General features: G+C 51.3%; 3 protein-coding genes across 15 annotated transcripts in view; 2 read left to right on the top strand and 1 right to left on the bottom strand.

Annotated features, from left to right (window-relative positions):
- Positions 1-1,643, top strand: part of Tmem219 (transmembrane protein 219) — a 30,017-nt gene extending 28,374 nt beyond the window's left edge. For all 9 annotated transcript variants that reach the window (XM_008823885.3, XM_008823881.3, XM_008823882.3 and 6 more), the window contains one exon: positions 1,542-1,643. The gene's annotated coding sequence lies outside the window, so the exon portion shown is untranslated. The remainder of the gene's footprint in view (positions 1-1,541) is intronic.
- Positions 1,644-3,020: 1,377 nt separating this feature from the next.
- Taok2 (TAO kinase 2) lies at positions 3,021-21,417 on the top strand. Of its 5 annotated transcripts, XM_008823890.3 has the most exons (20): positions 3,227-3,995; positions 7,240-7,406; positions 7,500-7,571; positions 7,664-7,765; positions 8,399-8,444; positions 8,563-8,659; positions 8,807-8,920; positions 9,006-9,097; positions 11,433-11,526; positions 11,623-11,704; positions 12,474-12,641; positions 12,786-13,067; positions 13,262-13,423; positions 14,839-15,204; positions 15,294-15,497; positions 15,822-16,061; positions 19,099-19,311; positions 20,005-20,111; positions 20,247-20,429; positions 20,512-20,652. In XM_008823890.3, exons 2-19 carry the CDS (start codon positions 7,275-7,277, stop codon positions 20,398-20,400), a joined length of 2,727 nt encoding a protein of 908 aa, XP_008822112.1. In that variant the 5' UTR covers positions 3,227-3,995; positions 7,240-7,274; the 3' UTR covers positions 20,401-20,429; positions 20,512-20,652. The 5 variants fall into 5 exon arrangements, with proteins under 5 accessions (XP_008822108.1, XP_008822112.1, XP_008822110.1 ...); XM_008823888.3 differs by lacking the exon at positions 20,005-20,111 and having other exon boundaries at positions 20,512-21,417; XM_008823889.2 differs by lacking the exon at positions 20,005-20,111 and having other exon boundaries at positions 12,804-13,067; positions 20,512-21,417.
- Positions 21,418-22,587: 1,170 nt separating this feature from the next.
- On the bottom strand, positions 22,588-25,316 carry Hirip3 (HIRA interacting protein 3). Its single transcript, XM_008823903.3, has 7 exons — positions 24,956-25,316; positions 24,758-24,878; positions 24,556-24,664; positions 23,419-24,344; positions 23,177-23,345; positions 22,998-23,096; positions 22,588-22,924 (listed from the first exon to the last, which is right to left on the bottom strand). Exons 1-7 carry the CDS (start codon positions 25,018-25,020, stop codon positions 22,761-22,763), a joined length of 1,653 nt encoding a protein of 550 aa, XP_008822125.1. The 5' UTR covers positions 25,021-25,316; the 3' UTR covers positions 22,588-22,760.
- Positions 25,317-25,527: the final 211 nt, after the last annotated feature.

Here is a 25,527-nt window from a genome sequence, read left to right on the forward strand (position 1 = left end):
AGAAGCTTTTCTCCTTAGTGGCCCCTGCAGCATTTTCCTTTCACAAGTTGGAGGCTTAACTGGGTGTGGTATTGCTCTGGAGGCACTCTCTCCATTGTTTAAGTGCAAATCTCTAGGCCCCTCCTTAATCAGTTTAATATCCTTATCAAAGGGATCCTCTCCAGCACATGGCCAGGCTCCAACATTTATCTTCCTAGTGCTCTTTTTCAGTTCATCCTGTACATTCTGTATTTCTTTCTGCCCCATTTGGTTTTTTCACTGTAAATCTGTATAATATTCACCATTAATAGCCATGCCACCATTTCCACATTATGCTGTCTTGAAATATCTTCTGCCAGAGAAATTAGTCCACTGCTTTTCAACTTAGCCTCAGGCAAGCTTTTTGGCTGTGGGCAGACTATAGTTAGACTGCCAAAATATCCCAATTGCTGCTTAAGTCCTCAAGTCCTTATTTCCCTCTGGAACTGCATTGTTCCAGGCCCCTACTAGAATCGCCTGTTAAGCTCTGCTTACAGTAATCAGCTGCTTTTCTAGTACAAGCTTCCAAAGTCTTCCACAAGTTTCCAAAGTCTTCCACATTCTTCTAAAACCCTACATTGGTCACGTTCTTTAGAGTCAACAGCCCACTCTCTGGTACCAATTACTGTACTAGTCACTTTTCTGTTGCTGTGATAGAAACACTGACCAAAGCAATTTATAGAAGGAAGAGTTTATTTGAGCTTATGGTTCCAGGGGAATTACAGTCTGTCATGACGGAGGCGTGGTGGCTGGAGGTGGCTGGAGCAGGAGCAGCAGAAGTTAAGTTCTCACGTCATCATGGAGACACAGGAAGCAAGAGAGCAACTGGGTATCCCGCAAGGCTTAGGAACTCTCTAAGCCCACCCCCAGTGATGTGCTTCCTCCAGGATAGCCACACCTTCTAAAACCTCCCAAAACAGCGCCACCATCTGGGGACAAAATGTCCAGATACTTGGAGCCTATGGGGGACATTTTCATTCAAACCACTACAGAGGGAATGAGTTTGACAAAGGTAGCAAGAGCTGAAGGACTAATTCACATCCTCTCATTAAGTGAGAACAGTTCTGCAAAAGATCTTCACCTTGTCAGGTGGATTTTATCTCATTTGAAAGCCATATGTTATGTATGCACCCAGCACTTAAACCTTTCCCAGGTTCTGCTGGCCTTTGTGTGCTAGGAAATTCCTGTGGGAGAAGTAGAAACAGCTCAGACCCACGGAACTGCTTCAGCCCAGAGAATTGGAACTTTGCTCATTGTCCTTGAGGATAGGCCTTGCTGCCCCATTGTCTTACTTGGGATAGGAAACAATGGAACCCATTCAAGCTTAGGGTGGGGAAGGAAGGCTTTTAGCTTTTCAGGCCCTGGCTGATCCTGGGATTCTGAGGCTACCCCCATGGGATTAAGTCCCTGACTCATCTCTAGATGTCACTTTCTTTGTTCCTCAATTTCTGTGCTCATTTGAAAGCTTCCTCTAGGGACTTGCTTACCTCTTCTGGTTTTCTTTTTTTCTTCTTTTTCTCCAGGTGTAAATCAAATTCTTGGACCTTGCTCCCAAGGTTGGAAGACATTACAAAAAAATGAAGAACTGGAATATGGGGGAAATAAAAAGCTTTTGCCCACTATTATATGATTTATTGAGGATTGGATTAAAGTGGGAATTGGGGGATACTTTTCCTTCTTAACTTAAAAACTTTTCTTTTCTTTTTTTTTTTTTGGTCTTTTTGAGACAGGGTCTCCCTGTAGCCCCAGCTGTCCTGGAACTCACTATGTAGACCAGGCTAGCTTTGAACTCTGCCTCTGCCTCCCAAGTGCTGGGATTAAAGGCATGCACCACCACGCCCGGCTAAAAATATTTTTTTATTGTGTGTACGTGCATTCCATGACATGCATGTGGAGGTCCAAGAACAACTTTGTAGAGCTGGTTCTCCCTTCAACCTTTATGTGGGTTCAGGGGATCTCAGGTCACCAAGCTTTTGTGGCAAGCACCTTTCTTTACCTGCTTAGCTATCTTGATGCTCCTCCTTTTTATGTATAGTATTGTGGATGCCATAGGGCCTCATACATGCTGGGTAAACACTCGACTGCTGAGCAGTATCCCTAACCATCCCCCCCCCTTTTTACTAAATTTTATTATTTTTATTTTATGTGTACGCGTGTATTGCCTTTATGTAGGTAAGTGCGCCCATGTTGTGCAGTGCCTGCAGAGGACAGAAGATGCTGTCAGATCCCCTGGAACTGGAGTTAAGGACAGTTTTTAGCTGCCACGTGGGTGCTGGGATTTGAACCCAGGTCTTCTGCAAGAACAGTGTTCTTAACTGCTGAGCCATCTCTCTAGCCCCACAAGGAGTGTTCTTAACTACTGAGCCGTCTCTCTAGCCCTATTTTTCCCTTTTTAAAAAAAATTTTTATTATTTTTATTTTACGTGTATGCATGTATTGCCTGCACGTAGGTAAGTGCACCCATGTCGTGCAATGTCTGCGGAGGTCAGAAGAGGCTGTCGGATCCCCTGGGGCTGGAGTTACAATTGTTAGCTGCCATGTGGTTGCTGGAAATCGAACCTGAGTTTTCTGCAAGAGCAACCAGTGCTCTTAACCCGTTGCCTCTTGCACAACCTGCTGAGTGTTGCAGTTACAAGCAAAAGCCACCACTTATTGGCGAGTTTCAGATCATTTAAGTACTTTGACATAAACGCACTGTGACCTTTGGCAAATCGTGTAACCTTGCAGGGCCTGAGTTTTCTGTAGAGATTTGGACGCTTTAGTTTTCCCAATTTACAGCCTGTCAACCTCACACTTGAGAACGCATGTCTACCTTGGATGGTAGTAAGCAGCAGAACGGACCATTTTCCCGCCTTTTCCTCACCCAGCTGCTAGCACCCTTTACTCCTCGCAGGCTCTACCCTACACGCAGGCGTAGAGCACAGCTTTCCTTCCACGCGCGCCCCCTCAGAGCCCTAGCAACAGGCTCGGGCACACAGCGTCAGCTAAACGAGCGCATGCGCGCAGCCCTGTGCCAGCCCGCTTGGGCTCCTCCCCTTCAAGCCCAGCCCTTCTTCCCGCCTCCTCCCACCCAGGATCCGCGTGGCCCGGCGCGCGCGCACTCAGGCTGGCGGGCGGCCGGCCTTGGCCGGGCAGTCACAGGCGAGGGGCAGGGCTGTGTCCCGGGCCCCGCCCCCTTTGGACCGGCGTCCCTACCGCGCCTGCGCGCTCCCGCCCGGTCTCCATCTTGGAATTGGGAGGAAGAGGGAGAGGGAGGCCGGGACGAGACGGGGCTGCGGTGCAGAGAAGCTGAGACCGAGAGGCTAGGGAGCGAAGGCGCGGGGACCGCCGGCAGCGCCCTGACCACAGCCCCTCAGCTGCTCCGGGGAATAGGACGGGGACGGGAGGAGGCCAGGGCCGAGTGGGGGCTGTCACCCTCGGACCCCAGCGCGAGAGGGGCCGTGCGACCGGACGTCCTCGGGGTGGGCCCCTGCTCGGTGGCGGCAGACCCGGGGCTCAGGCCCCCGGGTCCCAGATTTTGGGCCTTGGCCCCTCGCTTCTCAAATACCCAGGCATCAGCTATCTGGGACTCAGGTCCCAGCCTTTACAAACCTGGGTCTCTGTTTTGTAGGATTTCAAATACCTGGGGCTCAGGACCCTGCGTGCACCAGTGTTCGGGGTTCACTCCCCAGACGTTCAAATACCGGATTCATTTTTAGCTCGTGCACATATTTGGGGCTCAGACCCCACTATCGGAAATCCCGGATTCAGCAACTGTCGCCCTCGAGTTGGGGGAGGACTGGACCGGGAGGTCAGATCAGGTTGTCACCCCCTCCCCTCCAGGGGGGGCTTCCCGGGCCCGCCCCTCAGGAAGGGCGAAAGCGGAGGCAGAGGTGGCAAGGGGAAAGGTCTCCTTGCCCCTCTCCCTGCTTAGCAGAGCAGCTGGAGGACCCCAGGCGGAAGCGGAGGCTCTGGGGCACCATAGTGAGCCCTACCAGGTGAGACACGGGGTGCACGGCGTGGGTCCCTGTGGCCACCTGGGCCTGGGTAGGCCCTCTCGGCTGCACAGGGAGGCCCAGCTGGGTCGGTGAGCATTCTCCAGCTAGCCTTGCCTTGTGTTGCCACCTTCTTCCCCTTCCTCTTTATTGTGTCTGGCTGCTGGGGGCCGGCAAATGTCGCCCAGGGTCACGCCCTATAGGGTGCCTGGGCTAATCAGGTGGGTTTCCACCCCTCTAATCTCCCCTGTTCACTTTGCCCTCGCAGCCACCTCTTCCTTGATGATTCTCTTTTCAGCCTGCTCTAGGGTGTTGATTCCCACAGTGAGTGGGCTTATTTATTTATTTATTTATTTATTTATTTATTTATTATTTGGTTGAGGAAGAGTCTGACTGCAGCCCTGGCTGGTCTGGAGCTCACTTGTAGCCCAGGTTGACCTCAAACTTGAGGCCATTCTCCTGCCTCCGTTTCTCTAGTATTTGAATGACAGGTGGGAGCTGCCACTGGTGCTGCTTCTCAAACCTCATCTATTTGGAGGAGGGGGTTGTCCTTGCAAAGACTGCGTGTGTATGTGTACTTGGTTATATTTTCCCCCAGCTGCATTTACCTTTCTACCTCTTGCTGTGCTGGTATAAATACTATACAATTGTCAAGTGACCTATCCTCTAGGAAGTACTTTTGAATACATTCATACTGCACTCACACCCACACAACCTACGGGAGCTCTTTTATTACTGTCTTCCCATTCTACAGTTGAGAACAGTGAGGCCCAGAGAGGTTGTTTAATGTCACATCATGGCAGAGTCAAGATTTTAACCCAAGTCCTCAACCAAGTGGTGTCCCTGGCTGGTACTTGTTTCTTACCATTCGTTTTCCTCTGAGTTTGGGCTTGACCAGGAGAATGTATTGGGGTGACAGTTAAAGATGGGAGTGTGATGAGTTTCCTTTCCATAAGGGCTGTCCTCAGGAGCTTTTCCTGATAAGCTCAGGCCTTGTGCCTTTGCCTCATGAACCCCCCCCCCATATGACCTTCGTTTTTATCCCAATCCCAGACTTTGGCCCTGGTTCTAGAGACTGTTCTCCCTTCTGTCAAATAATGGCCATAGTGGCCTTCCTTAACAGTAAAGCAAAGCTGTTGAATTGCCCCAGGATTACAGCTGTGTGGCAATCCTAGAAGCTGAAGGAAAGAAAAAGCCATTTGTTTAGTGTTTGCAGAGTGTTTCAGAGTATGGGGTCTCATTCACATAGCCCCATGCTGTCATCCATTTAACCAGAGAGAAGAAAAGTGCTAAGGAACTAACCCAAAGCCCTGTTGCTCCACATTGCACATAAGATGTGCTAGTGGGGCAGCCTAGGGACTCATTTGCAGCATGGATTTTTAGAAGGTGATTATGATTTAGCCCAGACCTTGGTAATTGCTTAAATGTTGTTGCTGTGAGGAAAGGGACCTGTGCAATGTTTTACCAGTGGCTGGTTCCCCTTTCATGTGGCTTGGGGTCCTGAGTTGATAATCTTAGGCTTGTTACTGATTAGGAGGTCATGAGGGTTCCCTTGGCTCGTTGTGGGCACCTGCCTTATTGTGTAGGTGTATGGTGTGGGTGAGAGGTGGTTGGCACCATTGGTGGCAGAAGGGGGCCTGCTTTGAGCAACATCAGGGATGCTGAGGGCAATCAATCAATCAAGCTCCCAGGCTATTCTAAGCGCTCCACACCCTGGGGGCCCACTGAAGAGTCAGGCTCCCTTCCTACCCTCAATTGTCTAGTTGGGCTGAGGAGACAAAATTAACAACACAACCGGAAACAATGCACCATATAATATAATTATATGCTGAAATTGTCAGGTGCTTTTAAGTAACTAGAACTCTGCCCTGGGAGTCCAGCTCTGCTGAAGGCTCCTTTATCCGACAGGCCGACAGGCCAAAAGCCTGTCCTGGAATCCAGTGTCTGGGTTCTGATATGTACCCTGCAGCAACTTTCTCTTGTTGTTTGACTGGGAGCTCCTTGCAAGGGCTGGAGTACTCTGGCTTTCCTGTAGGAGGGAGGCCTGTAGGAGGGAGGCTGAGCTTGGTAGCCCTATTAACAGAATGCTGAGCATGCTGACTGACCAGAGAGGAATAGGTCCTATTCCATGACCTTGGAAAGGTCCTTTTTCCTCTCTGTGCCTCAGTGACTCTGGAAGATGGTGATCCTGATCTTGCCTTGCTGATTTCGTACGACTGTTCTGGATGCCTGGTGGTAGCAAGCCAGCTTTGGGCAAATCACTTAGCCTTTCTGAGTCTGTTTCCTTACCTGTGGATAAGAGTAATGGTAGCACTTACCCCATAAGATAGTAGGGATCCAGTGAGAAATGACCCGTGTGAGGTGCATAGTGGGCCTGCCCAGTGTTACTTGTGACCCACAAACCTCCCTTTTTTTTGGGGGGGGTCTTTTTGAGACGGGGTCTCTCTGTAGCCCCAGCTGTCCTGGAACTCACTATGTAGACCAGGCTGGCCTCGAACTCACAGAGATCCGCCTGCCTCTGCCTCCCGTGTGCTGGGATTAAAGGCGTGCGCTACCACGCCCAGCCACCTCCCATACTTTTATGTGGTGCTTATGGAAGTGGAAGCAGCCCAGAGCACAGAGGCCCTCAAAGCCAGGTGCCATTTATGTCCCTGCCTTTCCCATTCTGGATTTTCTCCCTGCCACTGCTATCTCTTACCATTTTTGAAAATGAATCTCCTGGCCCTTCAGGCCAGTACCCACTTCTAACAATGGCCGGATTTCCACCACCTCCGGCCTGACAGTTTCCTGTTCTCATCCAGGGTGTGAGAGGTTGAAGGAGGGAGGGGGACTCAGCACTAAAGGGCAGGAAGGTGCCTGGAAATCACTGGGGTATGGGAACTTGTAGGGCAGGACATGTGGGGATCTAGAGCTCTGGCTGGGAACCTTTTATCCTTGAGGGGAATAATGGCTTATAGGGAACTGGGAAGTTGATGGGGGCTGAGGAGGTTAATGAGGATGCTTAGCTTCCCAGAGTTCTCTTTCTAATAATTTAGGAACTCCAGAAACCTGGCCCCCATGACCTAGTTGCCAGGACAGATTTCATTTTTTTGGAGATTGGATGTTGTTCCTAATATGCCCCTACCCTTTGTCCATAGTACCTCTCCCTCATCAGTGAATGAGGGAAGGAGAATGCAGACATTTGGGAGGCCTTTTCTTTTTCTCTGGGCCCTGTCTTTGCTCTAAAGGTCCTGTCTGCACTTCCTAGGCAAGGCCCCAATCTCAGGGCCCCCAGGGGCCATCATGCCAGCTGGGGGCCGGGCCGGGAGCCTGAAGGACCCTGATGTAGCCGAACTCTTCTTCAAGGATGACCCTGAAAAGCTCTTCTCTGACCTCCGGGAAATTGGCCATGGCAGTTTTGGAGCTGTGTACTTTGTGAGTTGGGTTTTGGGAGGATAAAGCAAGGGTGGAGGCTTTCTTAATCTGGTGGATCTCCAATCAACTCCACCCTCCAATCTGGTCCTCTAGGCCCGGGATGTCCGAAACAATGAGGTGGTGGCCATCAAGAAGATGTCCTATAGTGGGAAGCAATCAAATGAGGTGAGTCAGGCTTGTTAGGATCAGGTCAGGGGGCAAAGAGTTTCAGTCTCAACATGCAGGCTGGATAACTCCCTCCTCTCTTGACCTCCTAGAAATGGCAGGACATCATCAAGGAGGTGCGGTTCTTACAGAAGCTCCGGCATCCCAATACTATTCAATACCGGGGCTGTTACCTGAGGGAGCACACGGCTTGGGTGAGCTGTCTCCTCCTCTTTACTCAGACCAATCTTTTCCTGGTCCAGCTTCCTAAGTGGGCAGTCTCTGACCACTTTAGTCCTCAGAAAAACCAGGAGCCAGGCATGGTAGTGGCATGCCTTTAATTCCAGCACTTAGGAGGCAGAGGCAGGCAGCTCTCTATGAATTGGAGACCAACGTGGTCTACATAGCAAGTTCCAGGCCAGCTGGGCTTATGCAACAAGACCCTATATCAAAAGAAAGGAATCGGGAGGAAGAGAGAGAAAGAGAAAGAAAGTTAGAAAGACCCATGAGCATCAGTGTAGGTGCAGACAGAGAGACTGGCCCAGAGTGGCAGAGACAGCAAGCAGAGGGGGCGTGTGTGCTTTAGGAGGTGAAAACTGAAGGGGGCTTTAAAGGGATCCAGATTGGGAGTGATGGTAAGAGCCTTAGGATCTTTCTAGGGAAGTCCTTGAGTCCACCTCCTACCACCTCTTGTTTTCTCTAGCTGCCCTTCCCCTCTATCATTACCCTTGGGGCATTGCCTGAGTGGAAGATAAACAAGAAAATTCTGTTTTGAGTCTCTGCTCAGAGGAGAGCTGGGCCAGGGGTGGCCAGCATCTGCTGATCTCTAACACTTGACCCTTTCTTAGCTGGTGATGGAGTATTGCCTGGGCTCAGCTTCTGATCTTCTAGAAGGTAAGTAACTCAGAAAGCAGAGTAAGGGCGAACCGAAAAGCTATAGGAGAGAGAGATGGGGGTAGCTTACTCCAGTTCCTCTGTGGGCTCCCTCAGTTTGTTGTTTTCCTTTCTACAGTGCACAAGAAGCCCCTTCAGGAGGTGGAAATTGCAGCGGTGACCCATGGGGCACTACAGGGCCTGGCATATCTACACTCACACAACATGATCCATAGGTACAACAGCACCAACCATGGCCGAGAGTGGGATGCTTTCTGTGCCACTCCTCATCTCACTGAGCGGCGCCTGTCTTGGGCACTGTTAAAGCCCCTCACCAGTTTTTCTCAGATGCATTTCTCATCTTTGTATTTTGCCTCTGGCAGGGATGTGAAAGCTGGAAACATCCTGCTGTCTGAGCCAGGCTTGGTGAAACTGGGGGACTTTGGCTCCGCATCTATCATGGCACCTGCCAACTCCTTTGTGGGCACCCCATACTGGTGAGTGGGGATTCCTGGGATGTTGGCAGTAGGAAGTACAGTGTCTGGGTGAGTGGTTAGCCTCTCTTTCCTACTGTCCTCTCAGGATGGCTCCGGAGGTGATCCTGGCCATGGATGAAGGGCAATATGATGGCAAGGTGGATGTCTGGTCCTTGGGGATAACCTGTATCGAGCTGGGTAAGGATGTCCTCTCTGTCCCCTCAGACTCTTGTTCATTCCTTTCTGTTCCTGTCCCCATCCCATGGATACAGGTCTCTAAGCTCCTCCTGTCCATTTTGACTACCCTAGAGCCTTGATACAAGCAGCTGTCAAACCCTGCCAATTTTTACACCTGAAGATTTTTTAGCAGTTCTTGCTTCTTGTCTACCTCCTAGGTTCTGAATCTGTTTTGAGTGCTCATGTGTGTACTAGGCTACTAGTTCTGCTAGGTTCTTGGGGTACAATGGTAAGATTCCTGCCCCTATGGAACCTACATTAAAGTAGGGAAACCAGGCATGGGATAAGAGTGGAGAAACTCCAGGAATGGTACACAGGTAAAACTTGACCTAGTTTAAGGCCTGTAGCAGAAAGGTTTAAGCAAATCCACAAGACAGAGCTGTTGGAAGGATACAGGAAAGAGCATTCCAAAATAGAAGGCGGCATTGCAGAAGCTTAGAGATAAGAGCAGGCCTGAGGAGCCAAGGCTAGCTTCAGTTTGTAACTGAAGCATATGTAAAGTGAGTGATAGGGCCCCAAAGGTAAGCCCAACTGAGGACCTGAGACCTTGGAGCCATGTTGGGGCTCTCATCTCTGCCACACTATGCTGTTGAAGCAGTTGTCTAATGGGATAATGCTTTTAAGACTGCCGGCACAGTGCCGGACATAAAATAGTTGCCCAAGAAGAATTAGTTATTCTTACAGCTTCTCCAGAGAGCTTTCCCATGCCAGTCTCCTTTATAGTCTCTTATGTAGTGACGCCAGAGAGATCTGCCTAAGCTCAGTGTCGTCATTGCATTCCCTGCTCAGAGCCATCTGTGGCTCCCTGTTGCCTGCTAGATTGAAGCCATCCCCAGCTTCCTTATACTAGGTTAGAGGCTCTGCTTCCTAAATGTTGACTCTTGGCTTCATGGGCTCTACCCACATGGAGCATGTTATGAACTTTCCCACTTTTTTGCCTTGGTTTGTATAATTTCCTGTGCCTGAAGTCAGAGATTTAGACCTGCTCACCACATACTACATTTACCATTTGGGGCCAGGATAATGAAATGTATGAAACAGGCCATAGAGAAGAAACAGCTAGATCTGTCCATTGTATTCCTTGTTTGTTGTTTATTTGTTTTTTATTCCTAGTTTTTATAGAGACATGGGTGCACAGAAATTGTTCTCTACTATTGGGAAGCCTGATTATACACAGCAGCTGATAATCAGAATCGGTATCAGTGGCGCAATAGGGAGGAAGGCAGGGCAAACTAGAAGTTACTGTTCCTCTGTAGGGTAGCTGTTGCTTAGTTCCTGCCTGTTGTTAGGTAGGAATATAGATTCCATTTCACCATTCTTTAAGAAAAACTGTGGAAATTTACATTCTTATTGTTGGCAATTAAGTTTTTTGTTTTTGTGTATGAGTATTTTGCCTGCATGTATGTAGGTCCCCCCATGCATGCAGTAGCCACAGAGGCCAGAAGAGGGCATCTGATCCCCTGGTGTTATGGATAGTGGTTAGCTGCCACATGGTTGCAAAGAGCTGAACCCGGGTCTCTGGAAGAGCAAACAGTGCTCTTGACCACTGAACCATCTCTCTAGCACTGGCAATTAATTTTTTAAAATCACTGTTTAGGCTGAAAACAAACAACATTGCCTGGGCTTCCAGGAGCTCCTGGCTTGCAGCTTCTAGTCTGAAGCTTACCTTCAGTGTTCCCTTTTCCAAGAGACCTCCAGAGTTCCCTGCAGATTTGTTGGCTTAAAGAGCCATTGAACGCCCTCAACTTCCTACCCATTTCCTGTTTCCCTCTTAATCCCAATTAACCTTAATTTGATGTTTGTTAGTTAGAGGTTTTGTTTGTTTGTTTTGGTGGTACTGGGGATCAAATCTAGGGCCTGGCCATCCTAGGCAAACATTCTACTGCTGAGGTACATCCCCAGTTTTAGTCTTAGGCTAATTGTTTAGTCCATTTAATCTTTTTAGACTGGAAGTTACTTGAACACAGGCATGTTCCTTGTTTTTCTTTGTCTTTCCCATGATGGCAAATTAGACCCTCATAAGTACTAATTGGGCTGATAACTGAGGGTGCTTCTTCTTGCCTTTTGGTGCTTTGACTCTATTTTCTTTAACCCCTATTCTACCTATGTGCAGCAGGTAGGATTGGTGTTGCAGTTTACTGAGGAAGAAATTAAGACTCAACAGGATTGTGGGAATTGCTCAAGGTCAAGCAGCAAGGAAGTCAGGGAGCTGGGACTTGAACCCAACACATTTTGAGTTCCCTTCTAGCTTCTGACCATCTGCCGCTTGTTGCCTTCTTCCCTTGTCCTTGTGTAGCGGAGCGGAAACCACCACTGTTCAACATGAATGCAATGAGTGCCTTATACCACATTGCACAGAATGAGTCCCCTGCTCTCCAGTCAGGACACTGGTGAGGACTGGGATTTCTGGGCCCAGGGTTAGGTTATGGGGCCTGTCCACCTGGCTCACACCCTCCCTGCCTGTCTCCTACTTTCTGGAACTTCAGGTCTGAGTACTTCCGGAATTTTGTTGATTCCTGTCTTCAGAAAATCCCTCAAGATAGACCAACTTCAGAGATTCTTCTAAAGGTGAGTGTTCACTGGCCTAGTGTACTAGAGCTGTAACTGATAGAGCCACAGAAACCTCAGTGAAATCAGTGACTCCCAATTTTTCCTCCTCCAGGAAGCTTCCATTTATGAATTCCCACCCCAGACCCTAGCTTGTTCCCCTATGTTTTGACAGATTTTGTCTACTAGACTGCCTTAATTTAAGAAATAATGTGTTTTCCCATCTTTTATTAATCAAAGATATATGTATAATTGACAGGCAGAACGTCTAGTCAGCATGCTATAATCTGGTTTACCACACTGCTCTGATGTAATTCAAACCAAAACCCTGTGTAGCCTTATGGGTATATGTGTGATTTCCCTTAGGTGTTTTTAAGGTATCAAAATTGAAGGAACCTTATTCCCTTCACAGATTCAGATCATCCTAGAAGCCCTAATTGAGACTGACTTAAACTGCTAGATCAACCTACTGGCTTTATGATATAATTTATGAGGTCCCAAGAGGCCTCATGAGCTAGCCAAGGCCACTTAACACTTCGATAATGGAGTAGGATTAGAATCCAGATCTGACTACCTTACCTGTCAGCCAGGCCTGGAGGAGTAAGACTGTCTAGAGAGCAGAGATGGGGTGGTTGGGAAAATGTTTGTGGGAAAGGGATTAAGAAAACCTCTGCCTGTGGTGGCTTCGGCCTCAGCAAAATACCTTAGCCTCGAGGGAATGCTGAGAGGCTTGGGATCTAGAGGGAGTGGGGAGGAGTTGACAACAGGTCTTAGTGTTCTATTTCCACAGCACCGCTTCGTGCTCCGGGAGAGGCCGCCCACAGTCATTATGGACCTCATCCAGAGGACCAAGGATGCTGTACGGGAGTTAGACAACCTGCAGTACCGCAAGATGAAGAAGATACTATTCCAAGAGGCACCCAATGGCCCTGGTGCTGAGGCCCCAGAGGAAGAGGAGGTGACCTAACTTACCCTGATACCCTGATCCTCTCCCCACTTCATGTTGAGCTAAGCCTCTCTTCCCCACCTGTCTTCACACTTTCTGTCTCCTTGTACTACTACATGCACATACCCTTTGTCCTTCCCTTTCCCTGCCCAACAGCTCACACCCTGTTCACAGGAGGCAGAGCCCTACATGCACAGAGCAGGGACATTGACCAGTCTAGAGAGTAGCCACTCAGTGCCCAGCATGTCCATCAGTGCCTCCAGCCAGAGCAGTTCAGTCAACAGCCTAGCAGATGCCTCTGACAATGAGGAGGAAGAAGAAGAGGAGGAGGAGGAGGAAGAAGAGGAAGAGGAAGGCCCTGAAACCCGAGAGATGGCCATGATGCAGGAGGGGGAGCATACAGTCACTTCCCACAGCTCCATCATCCACCGGCTGCCGGTACGCAGTTCACCCTGTACAGCCTACTGGACAAGAGGCTAAACCTGGGCTGTTTTGCTCAGGAACCACCTGGGTCCCTGCTCTCCTTCCCTCAGCATGACTGTTTATCTAAGAATGAGTGAGTCTCAGGTAACTCCCCTTGTGCCCATTGGCACTTGAACCTTGAGCATCCCTTCCACCTTCACTTCTTACAGGGCTCAGACAACCTGTATGATGACCCCTATCAGCCAGAGATGACCCCAGGTCCACTCCAACCACCTGCAGCCCCAACTCCCACCTCCACCACTTCTTCTGCCCGCCGCCGGGCTTATTGCCGCAACCGAGACCATTTTGCCACCATCCGTACTGCCTCCCTGGTAAGTGTGACCATCCTCACTTGGCTACTTTGTGATCCTTTTTTTCTATGTGGCCTGGGTGTACCAGACAGAAGTCCAGAAACGATGTGCTACAGATTCCTATCTGTGGTGCTGTGCTGCCTTCTCTCCTTGGCCTTCCCTGCTCCCTCTTCCCACCTCCCACCAGACTGATCACATTGCCCAATCTGAGGCCTGGCTGCAATCACAGCTTCTGGAGGCCTTCTGGGCTCTCTGGCCAGCCAGGTGCTTCACATCCCTGGGCAGGCACATCCACCCTGCTGTGGTACTCCTGGTGGCAGTGTACTGTGGAGGACAAGGGTGGGGTTCAAAGATCTTCCTCATGCCATTGACTCGCTGTTTGTTTAATCTTTCTGGCTTCCCTGGGAGGGGAAGGGTTGGATCCCAGTTAAGATTTGAGGCCACTGTGGCTTAGGGAGGCTGTTTGCCCAAGGTACTTGCCCAGGTACCTTTGGGTGGGTCCCATTCTTGTAAGTAGGACCTTAGTCAACTAAAATCAAGTCACCTTTCTTAGTTAATATAAAAATGGTTAGATTTTTTTTTTTTTAATTTATTAGTTTTGAACTTGCAATCCTTCTGCATTAGTTTCTTGAGTCCTGGGATTTATAGGCATATTTTACCACGCCCAGCAAGTTTAGGCTTTTCATAAAGCAGCTTTCTATTCATGCTCTTACTAGACCTTTAGGTCACATTCCAGCTTTGCTGCAGTTGAGTACCAACAGCTCTTAGAGGCCACTGGATAAGTTTGAGTGTTCTTAGAGCTTCTGCCTGTGGTTGGGGTTTTTCTAGAATAGTCTTCAAGCTCTGTTCATGCTTTGTGGTAATGTGCAGAGAGGCAGCATAAACTAGTGTAAGAGCCACTGATGGAACAGAGATCACCACTTAGGTGAGGATATTCAGGTCCAGAGTTAACATCTCAGACCCCAGATCCCAGCTTAGTACCTAGAGCATGATAGGCCCTCAGTGTCCACTGAAGGAGAAAGATGTCAGCACCTACTGCTTTAATCTTCTCTGAGTGGCACACTTGTCTGTGCAAAGGTATTGCTGGTCTGTGTAACAGATGAGGGAATTGGTGGTGTGAGAAGTTAACTTGATTGAAATAGTGAGATAATAATTAGCAGTGTGGGGTCTGAGCCCAGATACATCTGGTTCATTCTTTTGAACTAATTTGAATTGTTCCTGCTTTTGTGCCAGAATCTGTGCTTAATTTTATCATCTCAGTGTATCACACCAATCCATGATGTAGATAATTATCCAATTGAGGAAGTAGAGTCAGAGAGGTTAAGTATGGGGAAGCTGCTAACTAACAATGAAATCATGAGTCTGAAAACCTTGTTCTTCTCCATATTTGTGTGAGTAAAATGGAGCCCCACTTCACATCCTCTCTTCTACGCCAGGTCAGCCGTCAGATCCAGGAACATGAGCAAGACTCGGCCCTGCGGGAACAACTAAGTGGCTACAAGCGGATGCGGCGTCAGCACCAGAAGCAGCTGCTGGCCCTGGAATCCCGGCTGAGGGGTGAGCGAGAGGAGCACAGTGGGCGGCTGCAGCGGGAACTTGAAGCACAACGGGCTGGCTTTGGCGCTGAGGCTGAAAAGCTGGCGCGGCGACACCAGGCCATTGGAGAGAAAGAGGCACGAGCTGCTCAGGCTGAGGAACGGAAGTTCCAACAGCACATCCTTGGGCAGCAGAAGAAGGAGTTGGCAGCCCTGCTGGAGGCACAAAAGCGAACCTATAAACTTCGGAAGGAACAGTTGAAGGAGGTTGGCCAGAACTGCCCTGGGTGAGCCAAGGGCCAGGAGGTAGGCTGGGCAATGGCAGGCCCTGACCAGATCCCTCTCTGTTCTGCCAGGAGCTCCAGGAGAATCCTAGTACACCTAAGCGGGAGAAGGCCGAGTGGCTACTGCGGCAGAAGGAGCAGCTGCAGCAGTGCCAGGCAGAGGAGGAAGCAGGGCTGCTGCGGCGGCAGCGCCAATACTTTGAGCTACAGTGTCGCCAGTACAAGCGCAAGATGCTGCTGGCCCGTCATAGCCTAGACCAGGACCTGCTTCGAGAGGTAGGCCTGCCCCACATACCCTTCCTCTCCACTTGGTCAAGGGTCCTAGCATCTCCTTTCGATTGCCTCACTAACCCTTCTTTCTCCCCTCCTCCTAGTCTTCAGCTTCCTTCTTGCTTTCCATCCCTGTTGGACCTTGCTAGGATGTCCCTAGGCATACTGCTCCTAGGCCAACCAAGAGCATACATTCCTCTCTCCCCATCCCCCACCCCAACCCCTTCTGAGGCTCACTGTGCCCAGGAGTTCTGTGCTCTTAATTCTGCTTCTTTGATACCAACAAGGCTCCCTGACTGGGCCATAGATCCTGTCTTTTTTCTGCCTCAGGACTTGAACAAGAAACAGACACAGAAGGACTTGGAATGTGCTCTGCTGTTGAGGCAGCATGAGGCCACCCGAGAGCTGGAGCTGCGACAACTCCAGGCCGTACAGCGCACACGTGCTGAGCTCACCCGCCTCCAGCACCAGACAGAGTTGGGTAACCAGCTGGAATACAACAAGCGACGGGAGCAAGAGTTACGACAGAAGCATGCAGCCCAGGTTCGCCAGCAGCCCAAGAGCCTCAAAGTACGTGCAGGCCAGCGCCCCATGGGCCTCCCCGATACTGGGGCTCTGGGACCACTGAGCACAGGCACCCCTAGTGAAGAGCAGCCCTGCCCATCTGGCCAGGAGGCAGTCCTGGACCAAAGGATGCTGGCAGAGGAGAAAGCAGTGCCAGAGAGAAGGATTCTGGGAAAGGAAGGGACCATCTTGGAGCCAGAGGAGCTGAGGATTCTGGGGGAAGAATCAGGAACCTTTAGTCCCAGTCCACAAAAACATAGGAGTCTGGTTGATGAGGAAGATTGGGGTATACCTGAGGAAGATATGGAGGAGATTAGAGTCCCATCACCGGCACCCCAGGAGAGGAGTATTGTTGGCCAGGAAGAGACTGGGGCATGGAGTTTGTGGGGGAAGGAGGATGGGAGCCTTGTGGATGTGGAGTTCGAGCTTGGCTGGGTCCAGGGTCCTGCACTGACTCCAGTCCCTGAGGAGGAGGAGGAAGAGGAAGAGGGGGCTCCGATTGGAACCCCTAGGGATCCTGGGGATGGTTGTCCTTCCCCAGACATCCCTCCAGAGCCACCTCCGCCACATCTGAGGCCGTGCCCTGCTAGCCAGCTCCCTGGACTCCTATCTCATGGCCTCCTAGCTGGCCTCTCCTTTGCAGTAGGGTCCTCTTCTGGCCTTCTGCCCCTACTCCTCCTGCTGCTACTCCCACTGCTGGCAGCCCAGGGTGGGGGTGGCTTGCAGGCAGCGCTGCTGGCCCTTGAAGTGGGACTAGTGGGCCTGGGGGCCTCCTACCTGCTCCTTTGTACAGCTCTACACCTGCCCCCGAGTCTGTTCTTACTCCTGGCCCAGGGTACTGCACTGGGGGCTGTCCTGGGCCTGAGCTGGCGCCGAGGCCTTATGGGCGTGCCTCTAGGCCTTGGGGCTGCCTGGCTCCTAGCTTGGCCTAGCCTAGCTCTACCTCTGGCAGCTATGGCAGCTGGGGGCAAATGGGTGCGACAGCAAGGCCCACGGTTGCGCAGAGGCATCTCTCGACTCTGGTTGCGGGTTCTACTGCGCCTGTCACCCATGGCCTTCCGGGCCCTACAGGGCTGTGGGGCTGTGGGAGACCGGGGCCTGTTTGCACTCTACCCCAAGACCAACAAGAATGGTTTCCGAAGCCGACTACCTGTCCCTTGGCCCGGTCAGGGAAATCCTCGCACTGCTCAGCGCCCACTAGCTCTGTTGGCAAGGATTTGGGCTCTGTGCAAGGGCTGGAACTGGCGCCTAGCACGGGCCAGCCACAGTTTAGCCTCTCACTTACCCCCCTGGGCCATCCACACACTTGCCAGTTGGGGCCTGCTTAAGGGTGAACGACCCAGTCGGATCCCTCGGCTGCTACCACGCAGCCAACGCCAGTTTGGGCTCCCTGCCTCCCCACAGCTACCACCAGGTACTGTAGCTGGGCGGAGATCCCGGACCCGCAGGGCTCTGCCTCCTTGGAGGTAACCAATTCCAACCCTATTGAGAGCATCGAGCACTTTATCTCCCATAACTCAGTGAAGTTTCTCCAGTCACCAGCCCTCTCCTCCCTTCTGACCCTTCTTCCTCAGTATGTTTCCCCAGGCCCAGCCCCTGAGACCCCTAGACAGGCAGTCTCTTCTGCTATGGAGTCCAGAAGTGACACTCTGTGTTCTCCCAACCCTTTAAGTTATTACTGTTCCCCCTGCTGTGTGTGTGCTCATCCTCACCCTCATCGGCTCAGGCCTGGGGCCAGGGGTGGCAGGGAGGGATGTCATGGGGTTTTTTTGTTGTTTTTTCCCCTCTTTGATTTTGTTTTTCTGTCTCCCTTCCAACCTGTCCCCTTCCCTCCCCCACCAAAAAGAAAAAAAAGAAAAAGACAAACACAAATAAAATATCTGAGCGGAACTATACCTTTGGCCCAGGCTGCCTCTGTCTGCTTTGTCCTGCCGCCTAGCCTCCCTGGTTTACGCCCAATCTGGACCCTTGGCCCCTCAGCTCCATGACCTCTTCACCCCATCTCCGTTGTCTCCACTCCTTTCACTCCTCAGCCTCATCCTTTTTGCCTTCATAGCTTCATTGCACCATGACCACCACCAGCCCTGGGCTAAGAATCCCTGTGGGGCTTCCACAGAACTTCACGATCTCAAGGTTCCGTTTGTGGGATCCTTCAGAGAGCCCTTAGGGTCAAAGTCCTTTGGTCTCTTTGCACCTTCCTTTACTCCCAATTGCCTACATGGTTTGGAGCTGCATCTCTCATGTGTACCAGGCATCAGCCTAGAGGGTTGGGGGCTGGGACCACAGACCCTCCACAGTTGAGGGTTGGTGGGCTGGGGACCAAGCAGAGTGTATGGGCTAGAGCCCTGGGATTACCATGGGCTTGGAGTGGGAGCTTAGTATGTAGGGGCTGGGCTAGAATGTGGCTCTGGTCAGGATGGCAGCTGCTGCCTGTTGAACTGGTCCGACATTTTTCTGGCCATCTTTGGCCCTTTCCCTTCTGTGGCCCAAAGCAGGGCAGCCTCTTACCCGTGCCTCAGCTCGGAGTTTCTTCCTGCCTGCCCTGAGGTGCTGGACCTAGGACTTCTCTGCCTGTCCTTAGTTGTAGTGCCACTTCATGGGTATTATGTGACTTAAGTCTTCTCACTCAGTCTTTGGACATTCTTAAACATGCTCTCACGCTTCTATCTCACGATTATACTTTCTCCCACTTTGCATGGTCAAAGCTTCTGTTGTACACTCCATCCTCTAGATTCCTTGTCTGAACTCTACGTACTTTCCTGTGACATCCCACACAACTCTGGATGTACTCTCAGAACCTGTCTTGTTTCTCTGCCTCTCTTGCCCATTGAGACCTTCTTGATCTCTTGAAACAGTCCCATCTCTCCACGTCTGTCTGTGTACAGCTCCCCCCGCCCCCTCTGTCTAACATGTTTTCTGTTTCTCTCCCTCTCCCTGTCTCTGCTTCTGTCTCCTTCCTCCTTCTCTTCTCCCTTTTCCCTCGTTGTTCCTCCTCTTCCTCTCCTTCCCTGCCCCATTTCCCCTTGATCCGTCCACTGCACAGTCGAAGGAGCTGCAGATCAAGAAGCAGTTCCAGGAGACGTGTAAGATCCAGACTCGACAATACAAGGCTCTACGAGCGCACTTGCTGGAGACCACGCCCAAAGCTCAGCACAAGAGCCTCCTTAAGCGGCTCAAGGAGGAACAGACCCGAAAGCTGGCAATCCTGGCCGAGCAGTATGACCAGTCCATTTCAGAGATGCTCAGCTCACAGGCGGTGAGGCCTGGGGTCTGGGAGGGAGACATGGAGGTAGCCTCTATTTCTAACCTAGTTTCAGCAAAGGAAGTGGGGCGGTGTGGATCGAACTTTTGGACTTGGGAATCTTGGGTGCTTTCCACTACTGGTACTCTTCGCAGTGTTGGTTTCATATTCTTTTCAGGGATCTTTATTTCTCTTAGTATTTTCCTAATGTCTTGACAAAGTCATCCTGCCCACTCTGCCACCAAGGAAAACAATGGCTCTATTAATATTTTTCTGGGCCTGAGTTGGTTTACTGTGTGAACAAGGAGTAGATTACAGTGAGTGCGGTCCTCAGATCCATTTACTCAGACCTCAGATTTGGAAGGTTGCTTTTCTGAAAACTGACCATACACAACACTGGAGCAGGCTGCTTAAAACGTCCAAGGAGTGCAATCAGAAGGCCCCATTCTCACTCGGTCCCATCTTTCTTCTCAGAGGTAACTTCCTAATGATTACTTTTGTAGATGGTTCCAAACATATTTGGAAAATCATATCAAAATTTAAGCACAAATAGAACAGACTTTAGTGTCCTAACTTCCTTTTTCTATGCAGTATTTCTTGGACATCATTCCATACACATATCACATATCTCATTTTTTACAGGATATAATTTTCCATGGTATGACTACCATAATTTATTTAACCCATCCCTTATTGGTGGACATTTAGGTTGTTTCCAGCATTTTGCTATCACAACGCTTCCGTGAACACCTCGAGCACATGTGCAAGTATACCTGGGGGATAGATTCCTGCAAGTGTAATTGCTGTGCTACAGGGTATGACCATCTTCCATTCTGATAGAGGTTGAGACTGCTGCTCCTTGCCACCTCAGGGCCCAGGCCTACTGGGGCAGGGGAGGATGGTGGGGACTGAGGAAGAGCTCCCTAAACCCAGCTCTTCCTCTCCTCCAGCTCCGGCTTGATGAGACTCAGGAGGCAGAGTTCCAGGCCCTGCGACAGCAGCTTCAACAAGAACTGGAGCTCCTCAATGCCTACCAGAGCAAGATCAAGATCCGCACAGAAAGCCAGCATGAGCGAGAGCTTCGAGAGCTGGAACAGAGAGTAGCGCTGAGGCGGGCGCTGTTAGAGCAACGGGTAAGGGGCCTACCCCTCAGGATGAGAGAGGGAGGGCAGGCTCTCCACTCCAGGACTCTCACCCCATTTTTGGGTGTCCCAGGTGGAAGAAGAGCTGCTGGCCCTGCAGACAGGGCGCTCTGAGCGAATCCGGAGTTTGCTCGAGCGACAGGCCCGGGAGATTGAGGCCTTCGATGCTGAGAGCATGAGGCTTGGCTTCTCCAGCATGGCTCTGGGGGGCATTCCAGCCGAAGCTGCTGCCCAGGGCTATCCTGCTCCGCCCCCTGCCCCTGCCTGGCCCTCCCGCCCAGTTCCCCGATCAGGGGCCCACTGGAGCCACGGCCCACCTCCACCAGGCATGCCGCCCCCGGCTTGGCGTCAGCCAGCCTTGCTGGCTCCCCCAGGTCCTCCAAACTGGCTGGGACCCCCAACACAGAGTGGAACACCCCGTGGTGGAGCTCTGCTGCTGCTAAGAAACAGCCCTCAGCCCTTACGGCGGGCAGCCTCAGGCGGCAGCAGCACTGAAAACGTGGGTCCACCTGCTGCCGCAGTTCCAGGGCCGCTGAGCCGCAGCACCAGTGTTGCTTCCCACATCCTCAATGGTTCCTCCCACTTTTACTCCTGAAGTGCAGAGTGGGTGAGCAGGTGACTGGGGCAAGATGGGAGTGGGTAGAGCCTGTGTCTACAGGCAGTAAGCTTAAGGCCCACCCGAGAGTGGTGGGGACAGGATGTAGGCTCCAGCTCCCATCAGACCTCCTCATCTCATGAGCTTCTTGGGGCTGGTCAGTGACCCCAGGCCAGCTTGGGCATTGGTGCCCCAAGGCTGACCAGGAGCCCTGCCTCCCCACCATGGTGCCAGGGTCTCCCTCCATCACCTCCTAGAAAAGGAGGGAACTGTGTCAAATATTCATCTAGTCCCCTGGGGGAGGGGAAGGGTGGGTCTAGATATATTATATTCAAAGAACTATACTACCCTTGTGATAGGGCCATGGACTGGGGACGACACCCCACCACACACACACACACACACCTGAATATGGACACACACACACACTTCACCTACAGTCAACAAACGTAGACATATAGGGACTGCATTGTCTAGATATATTATATTCAAAGAACTATACTACCCTTGTGATAGGGCCATGGACTGGGGACGACACCCCACCACACACACACACACACACACCTGAATATGGAAGAGCAGGTCTGGAACCCAAAGCGGGGAGAAAGAGAGGAGGCCTTCCTCCAGAAGGATCAGGATAGGGATCTTGGGGTCAGGATGCCTGGGTCGCACCATTCTGTTGCTGTCTGACGTCCTGTGCCGTCTTGTCCTTTTTTTTTTTTTTTTTTTTTCATTTATCTTTTTTTAAATTGGGGTCAGGGCTGGGGCGGGGGACAAGGGGAAGGACCTTGGAAAGGGCTGTTCCCAATACTGGGAGCAGTTATGGGAGCCCCTCTCAGCTATGGGGCTGGCACAGAGCCCCAGAGAAAGCTTTTAATAAACTGTTGGTTATTCTAACAGACCCCAGGACTTCTTTTCTGTCTAAGGTGTGTACGAAGGATTGTTCAGTGGCACGTGATAATGTTACTTGTATTTTAATGGACTAATTAAAATTCTAGTGATTTTAATGATTGTAGGTATGTTTGGAAGGTCACAGCCTGTTCAACCCTCAGATTCCCAGAAGGTTCACTTCATGCACAAACCCCCAACAGACCATGTCTACATCTTAGTAGGTGCCTGGACACAGAATTTCTGCAGATGTTTATAGGGGTCTAATTGGCCAGCTGGCTTTACTGTACCTGCTTCTTTAAGGCAAAAAAAAAGAGCCTCTGGTGAACAATAGCTGAGCCTGAGTTTGTGCTGCTTTCTTTGAGGGGAGAGCGTGGTGGGACTGAGAACCAGGTCCTGTGCATGCTAGGCAAGCACTATCCTTTATTTTTGGTGCTTCACATTCTTCAAGCTAGTTTGATTAGAGAAACCAACTGGTTGTGCTGTAAGAGGAATAGGAGCCACACCCTCTGATACCTTCTGATATGGCCTGGTGGCAGACTGGATGATATGGTCCTGGAGTGAAGGACACCTGGAAAATATAAGAGAACTAGGCCAGTGGCTACAGTGGCTACTTCCCAGCTTCCTAGCACAAAGGACGGTATGAGAGTGACGGACCAGTTCAGATGAAGTGATTACAAACATTCCTTTATTAAGTCTTGAAAAGAGGAAAAAAAAACCTTAAACCAAGAACATAAAAGTGAGTAGTGTGCCAACAACTTAGTCCCTGGGGCTGTAGTTTTCCTCCTCTGAAAGCTGCCTCAGCTCTGCAGGTTCTTATCCCTCCTGAGAGATGGAGCTCAGCTGCTCTCACCATCACTGCTGATGATGCCACGCATATGGGACCAGTCTGGAGGTCCCTGACGTGGCCGTTCTTCTTCGGAGTCCAGGGTTCGGTGATACAGCTCCCTTGCAGAGGCTGCTTCACCTGAAGGATTCCAGGCAGTGCGTCTTCGTGGTCGGCCTGGTAGGTGGGGAAAGATTAGTTATCTCATTTATCCAACGTCTTTCTCTCTGGAAAAGAAGAAACTCCTTACCTGAACTACTGATGATGTTGGCAACATCCAAGGAAGCCACCTCGGCTGCCTCTTCCCGCTGCTCCTTCAGGGCCCGACACTTCTCCAAGGAAGGATTACCTAGAGCAGAAGCAGCTGTGAGCCTCTCTTCCCCAGCAGCCCAGGCCTTCCTGCAGTCCCCAAAGCACATGCCAACTCACCCTTCATGCCCAGGGCTTCCAGCTCAGCCCTGAGGACAGACAAACGCTCCTTGTGGGAGCGACAGGAGCCCAGCAGCTTCTTATAGTTTCGATGGGCACCACAAGCACGAATATAGCGCTTTAGCCTCACCACAGCTGGGTGGTCCTCTCCACAGCCACGAGAGCTAGCCTACCAAGGAATTTGCAGCTGAAGGCCCATCCTCTTCCCTAGTGGAGGCCACCCGCCTAGTACACACCCTCACCTTCTGGCCTTTGGGCTCCGGACTTCCATCTGACGAGGAAGAGGAGCTTCGCGCTTTGCCTTTCTTGGAGCTCTTCCTAGAAGAGCGGTTCTTCCTCTCTCCCTTGGGGCTCTCCTCTGCTTCACTCATCTCCCTCTCAGTGTCACTCTCACCACGGATGTTAACCCACTTGCCTGTCTTCGCAGTGTCTTGAGAAGTTGCTTGCTCTTTTCTGCTGTCTTCATTATCCTCACTGCTTGCACTCTGCTGTTTCCTGCCCTCACTCTTTCTCTGCACTGGGTACTCATCTCCCCTGCTCTTGTCCCCACTGTTTGCTGCCACTTCTTCCTTCTCTTCCTCACTGTCCCTCAAGTCTCCAGTTAGCCTGCCAGGCCTGCTTTTCTGCTTATAACCCATCCCCTCCCAAGCTGTCCTCTCCCCACTTTTGCTCTTTGCTCTGGGCTCCCTGTCCCCTCTATTGGCTAGGGTCACCTCCTCTTCACTGTCTTCACTTTCCTGGCAGCTCTTAGTGCCTCTGTTTCCCCCCACCTTCTTGGCTCTCCTCAAGACAGGTTCTTCCTCACTGTTTTCACTTTCTTCTCTGGCCTGCTTCTTAGTGGCTGAGGCCTCTCGTAGTGCGGGCTTGTTCTTGGTCCCAGCCTTCTTCCTAGGTCTGTTGTTCTGTTCTTTTTCCCTATCATCATCTTCCTCACTGTTCTCTTCCTTCCAGACCTTGCTTGACCTGACAGAGCCCTCCCCTTCCTCCTCACTGCCCTCCTCCAATCCCATTTTCGCAACCAGGTCTGTTTGTTGTTCTTCATCTGTGCTTTCAACTGCCTTCTTCAAGGCTGGCCTTGGACTTTCCTGCTCCTCCTCTTCCTCCCTGGCTGTCCTGTTCTTTACTGGGGGTCCCAAGCAGTCCGGGCTGGAGGGTGCAGAGCTGGACTCTGGAACACGAGAAGACAGGGTTGGGATAGGTTCTTCTGTCCCTTCTCCCTCCTTTAAGGGAGGGTGCCTCTAGCCCTACACGGAGGGAAGGGCTCAGAAGGCACAGCTGTGGCTCTACCTGACTCACTGCTTGCCGCTGCCTCTATCGCTTTGCAACACAACACATGCACAATGACTTCTGAGTAAACCAGTGATGCAGGAAACACAGACCTGACTCGGAATTGAAGCGGAACCTTTTTCTCTCTGGGTCACTGCAGGGGGCAGAAGGCCTCTTTACTTTGATAAAATCTAGCTTTTCTTCCGTGGTACCAGCATCCACCTGTGTACAGCAAATCGAACCAAGGTTGTGTCCTGCCCCCAACAGACCTTTAGCAACAGACCCTGTCTCTCCTGTCCCACCTCATGCCCACACCTGCATCTTCAGCAGCTCCTCCTCCACCAGCCGCTTCAGTGCCTGCTTCTCCTCGGGTTCCAGGTGATTCCGGCCCACGTGAGTCAAGAATTTCCGCCGCACTATGGAGTGCGTGAGCGCGCTACGGAGACACGCATCAAGACCGATTCCCAGTCCGACCCCTGCCCTTTCCAATCCTAACTCCAATCCCCTACGCACCTAAGGTCAGGACGGCCTCGGAAAAAGCTGTGCGTGAATTCTAGCATCTCATCTTCCGGCGCCATTTTGCCCCACCCGGGATTGGCGGCTCCCGCCTTTTTTCCTTCCGGGCCGCGGTCTGTGCGTTTGACAGTAGTTTGCGCACGCGCAGGGCGGCGGCACCGTGGGGCAGAACAGTTGGCCCTCCGTTGCGGACTGCTGGGCGAGAACGTTGCCTGACAGAGCTGGCTTTCCCTGGCCAGTTGGAGGCTCGGGGCTTGTGCTCTTTATCAGAACCACTTGTTTTTTAAGATTCTCCTTAGACGCCGATTCGGCGCCTCGCTCTTTGAATGTACCGTAATCAACTCTCGGCGCTGCGCTGTAACCACGACCATCAAGCTAGGCCTCTTATTTCGAAAGGCAGAAGAGAGGGCATCCTTGCCAACACGCTAAGATTCCGGGGGAAGGCATTTGGAGCAGTTTAGAGTTAATAGTTGCGGCCCCGGGCGTCTGACGTCACTATGACATCATCGTGCCGCCGCCTCTCCGCCTGCGTAGCCATTGGAAGCTGCGTTCCTTTGCCGTCTTCCCTA

This window comes from Nannospalax galili, unplaced genomic scaffold, assembly GCF_000622305.1.
Source record: "Nannospalax galili isolate Female #2095 unplaced genomic scaffold, S.galili_v1.0 scaffold788, whole genome shotgun sequence".
NCBI classification, from domain to species: Eukaryota; Metazoa; Chordata; class Mammalia; order Rodentia; family Spalacidae; genus Nannospalax; species Nannospalax galili.

Coding starts and splice junctions, on each gene's coding strand:
- Hirip3 (XM_008823903.3), bottom strand. CDS start 25,020: ATGGCGCCGGAAGATGAGATGCTAGAATTCACGCACAGCTTTTTCCGA. Junction 24,345..24,555: donor CCGCTTCAATTCCGAGTCAG/GTCTGTGTTTCC, acceptor CTCGTGTTCCAG/AGTCCAGCTCTGCACCCTCC. Junction 22,925..22,997: donor CAACATCATCAGTAGTTCAG/GTAAGGAGTTTC, acceptor CCCACCTACCAG/GCCGACCACGAAGACGCACT.
- Taok2 (XM_008823886.1), top strand. CDS start 7,275: ATGCCAGCTGGGGGCCGGGCCGGGAGCCTGAAGGACCCTGATGTAGCC. Junction 7,766..8,398: donor TGAGGGAGCACACGGCTTGG/GTGAGCTGTCTC, acceptor ACCCTTTCTTAG/CTGGTGATGGAGTATTGCCT. Junction 8,445..8,562: donor AGCTTCTGATCTTCTAGAAG/GTAAGTAACTCA, acceptor TCCTTTCTACAG/TGCACAAGAAGCCCCTTCAG.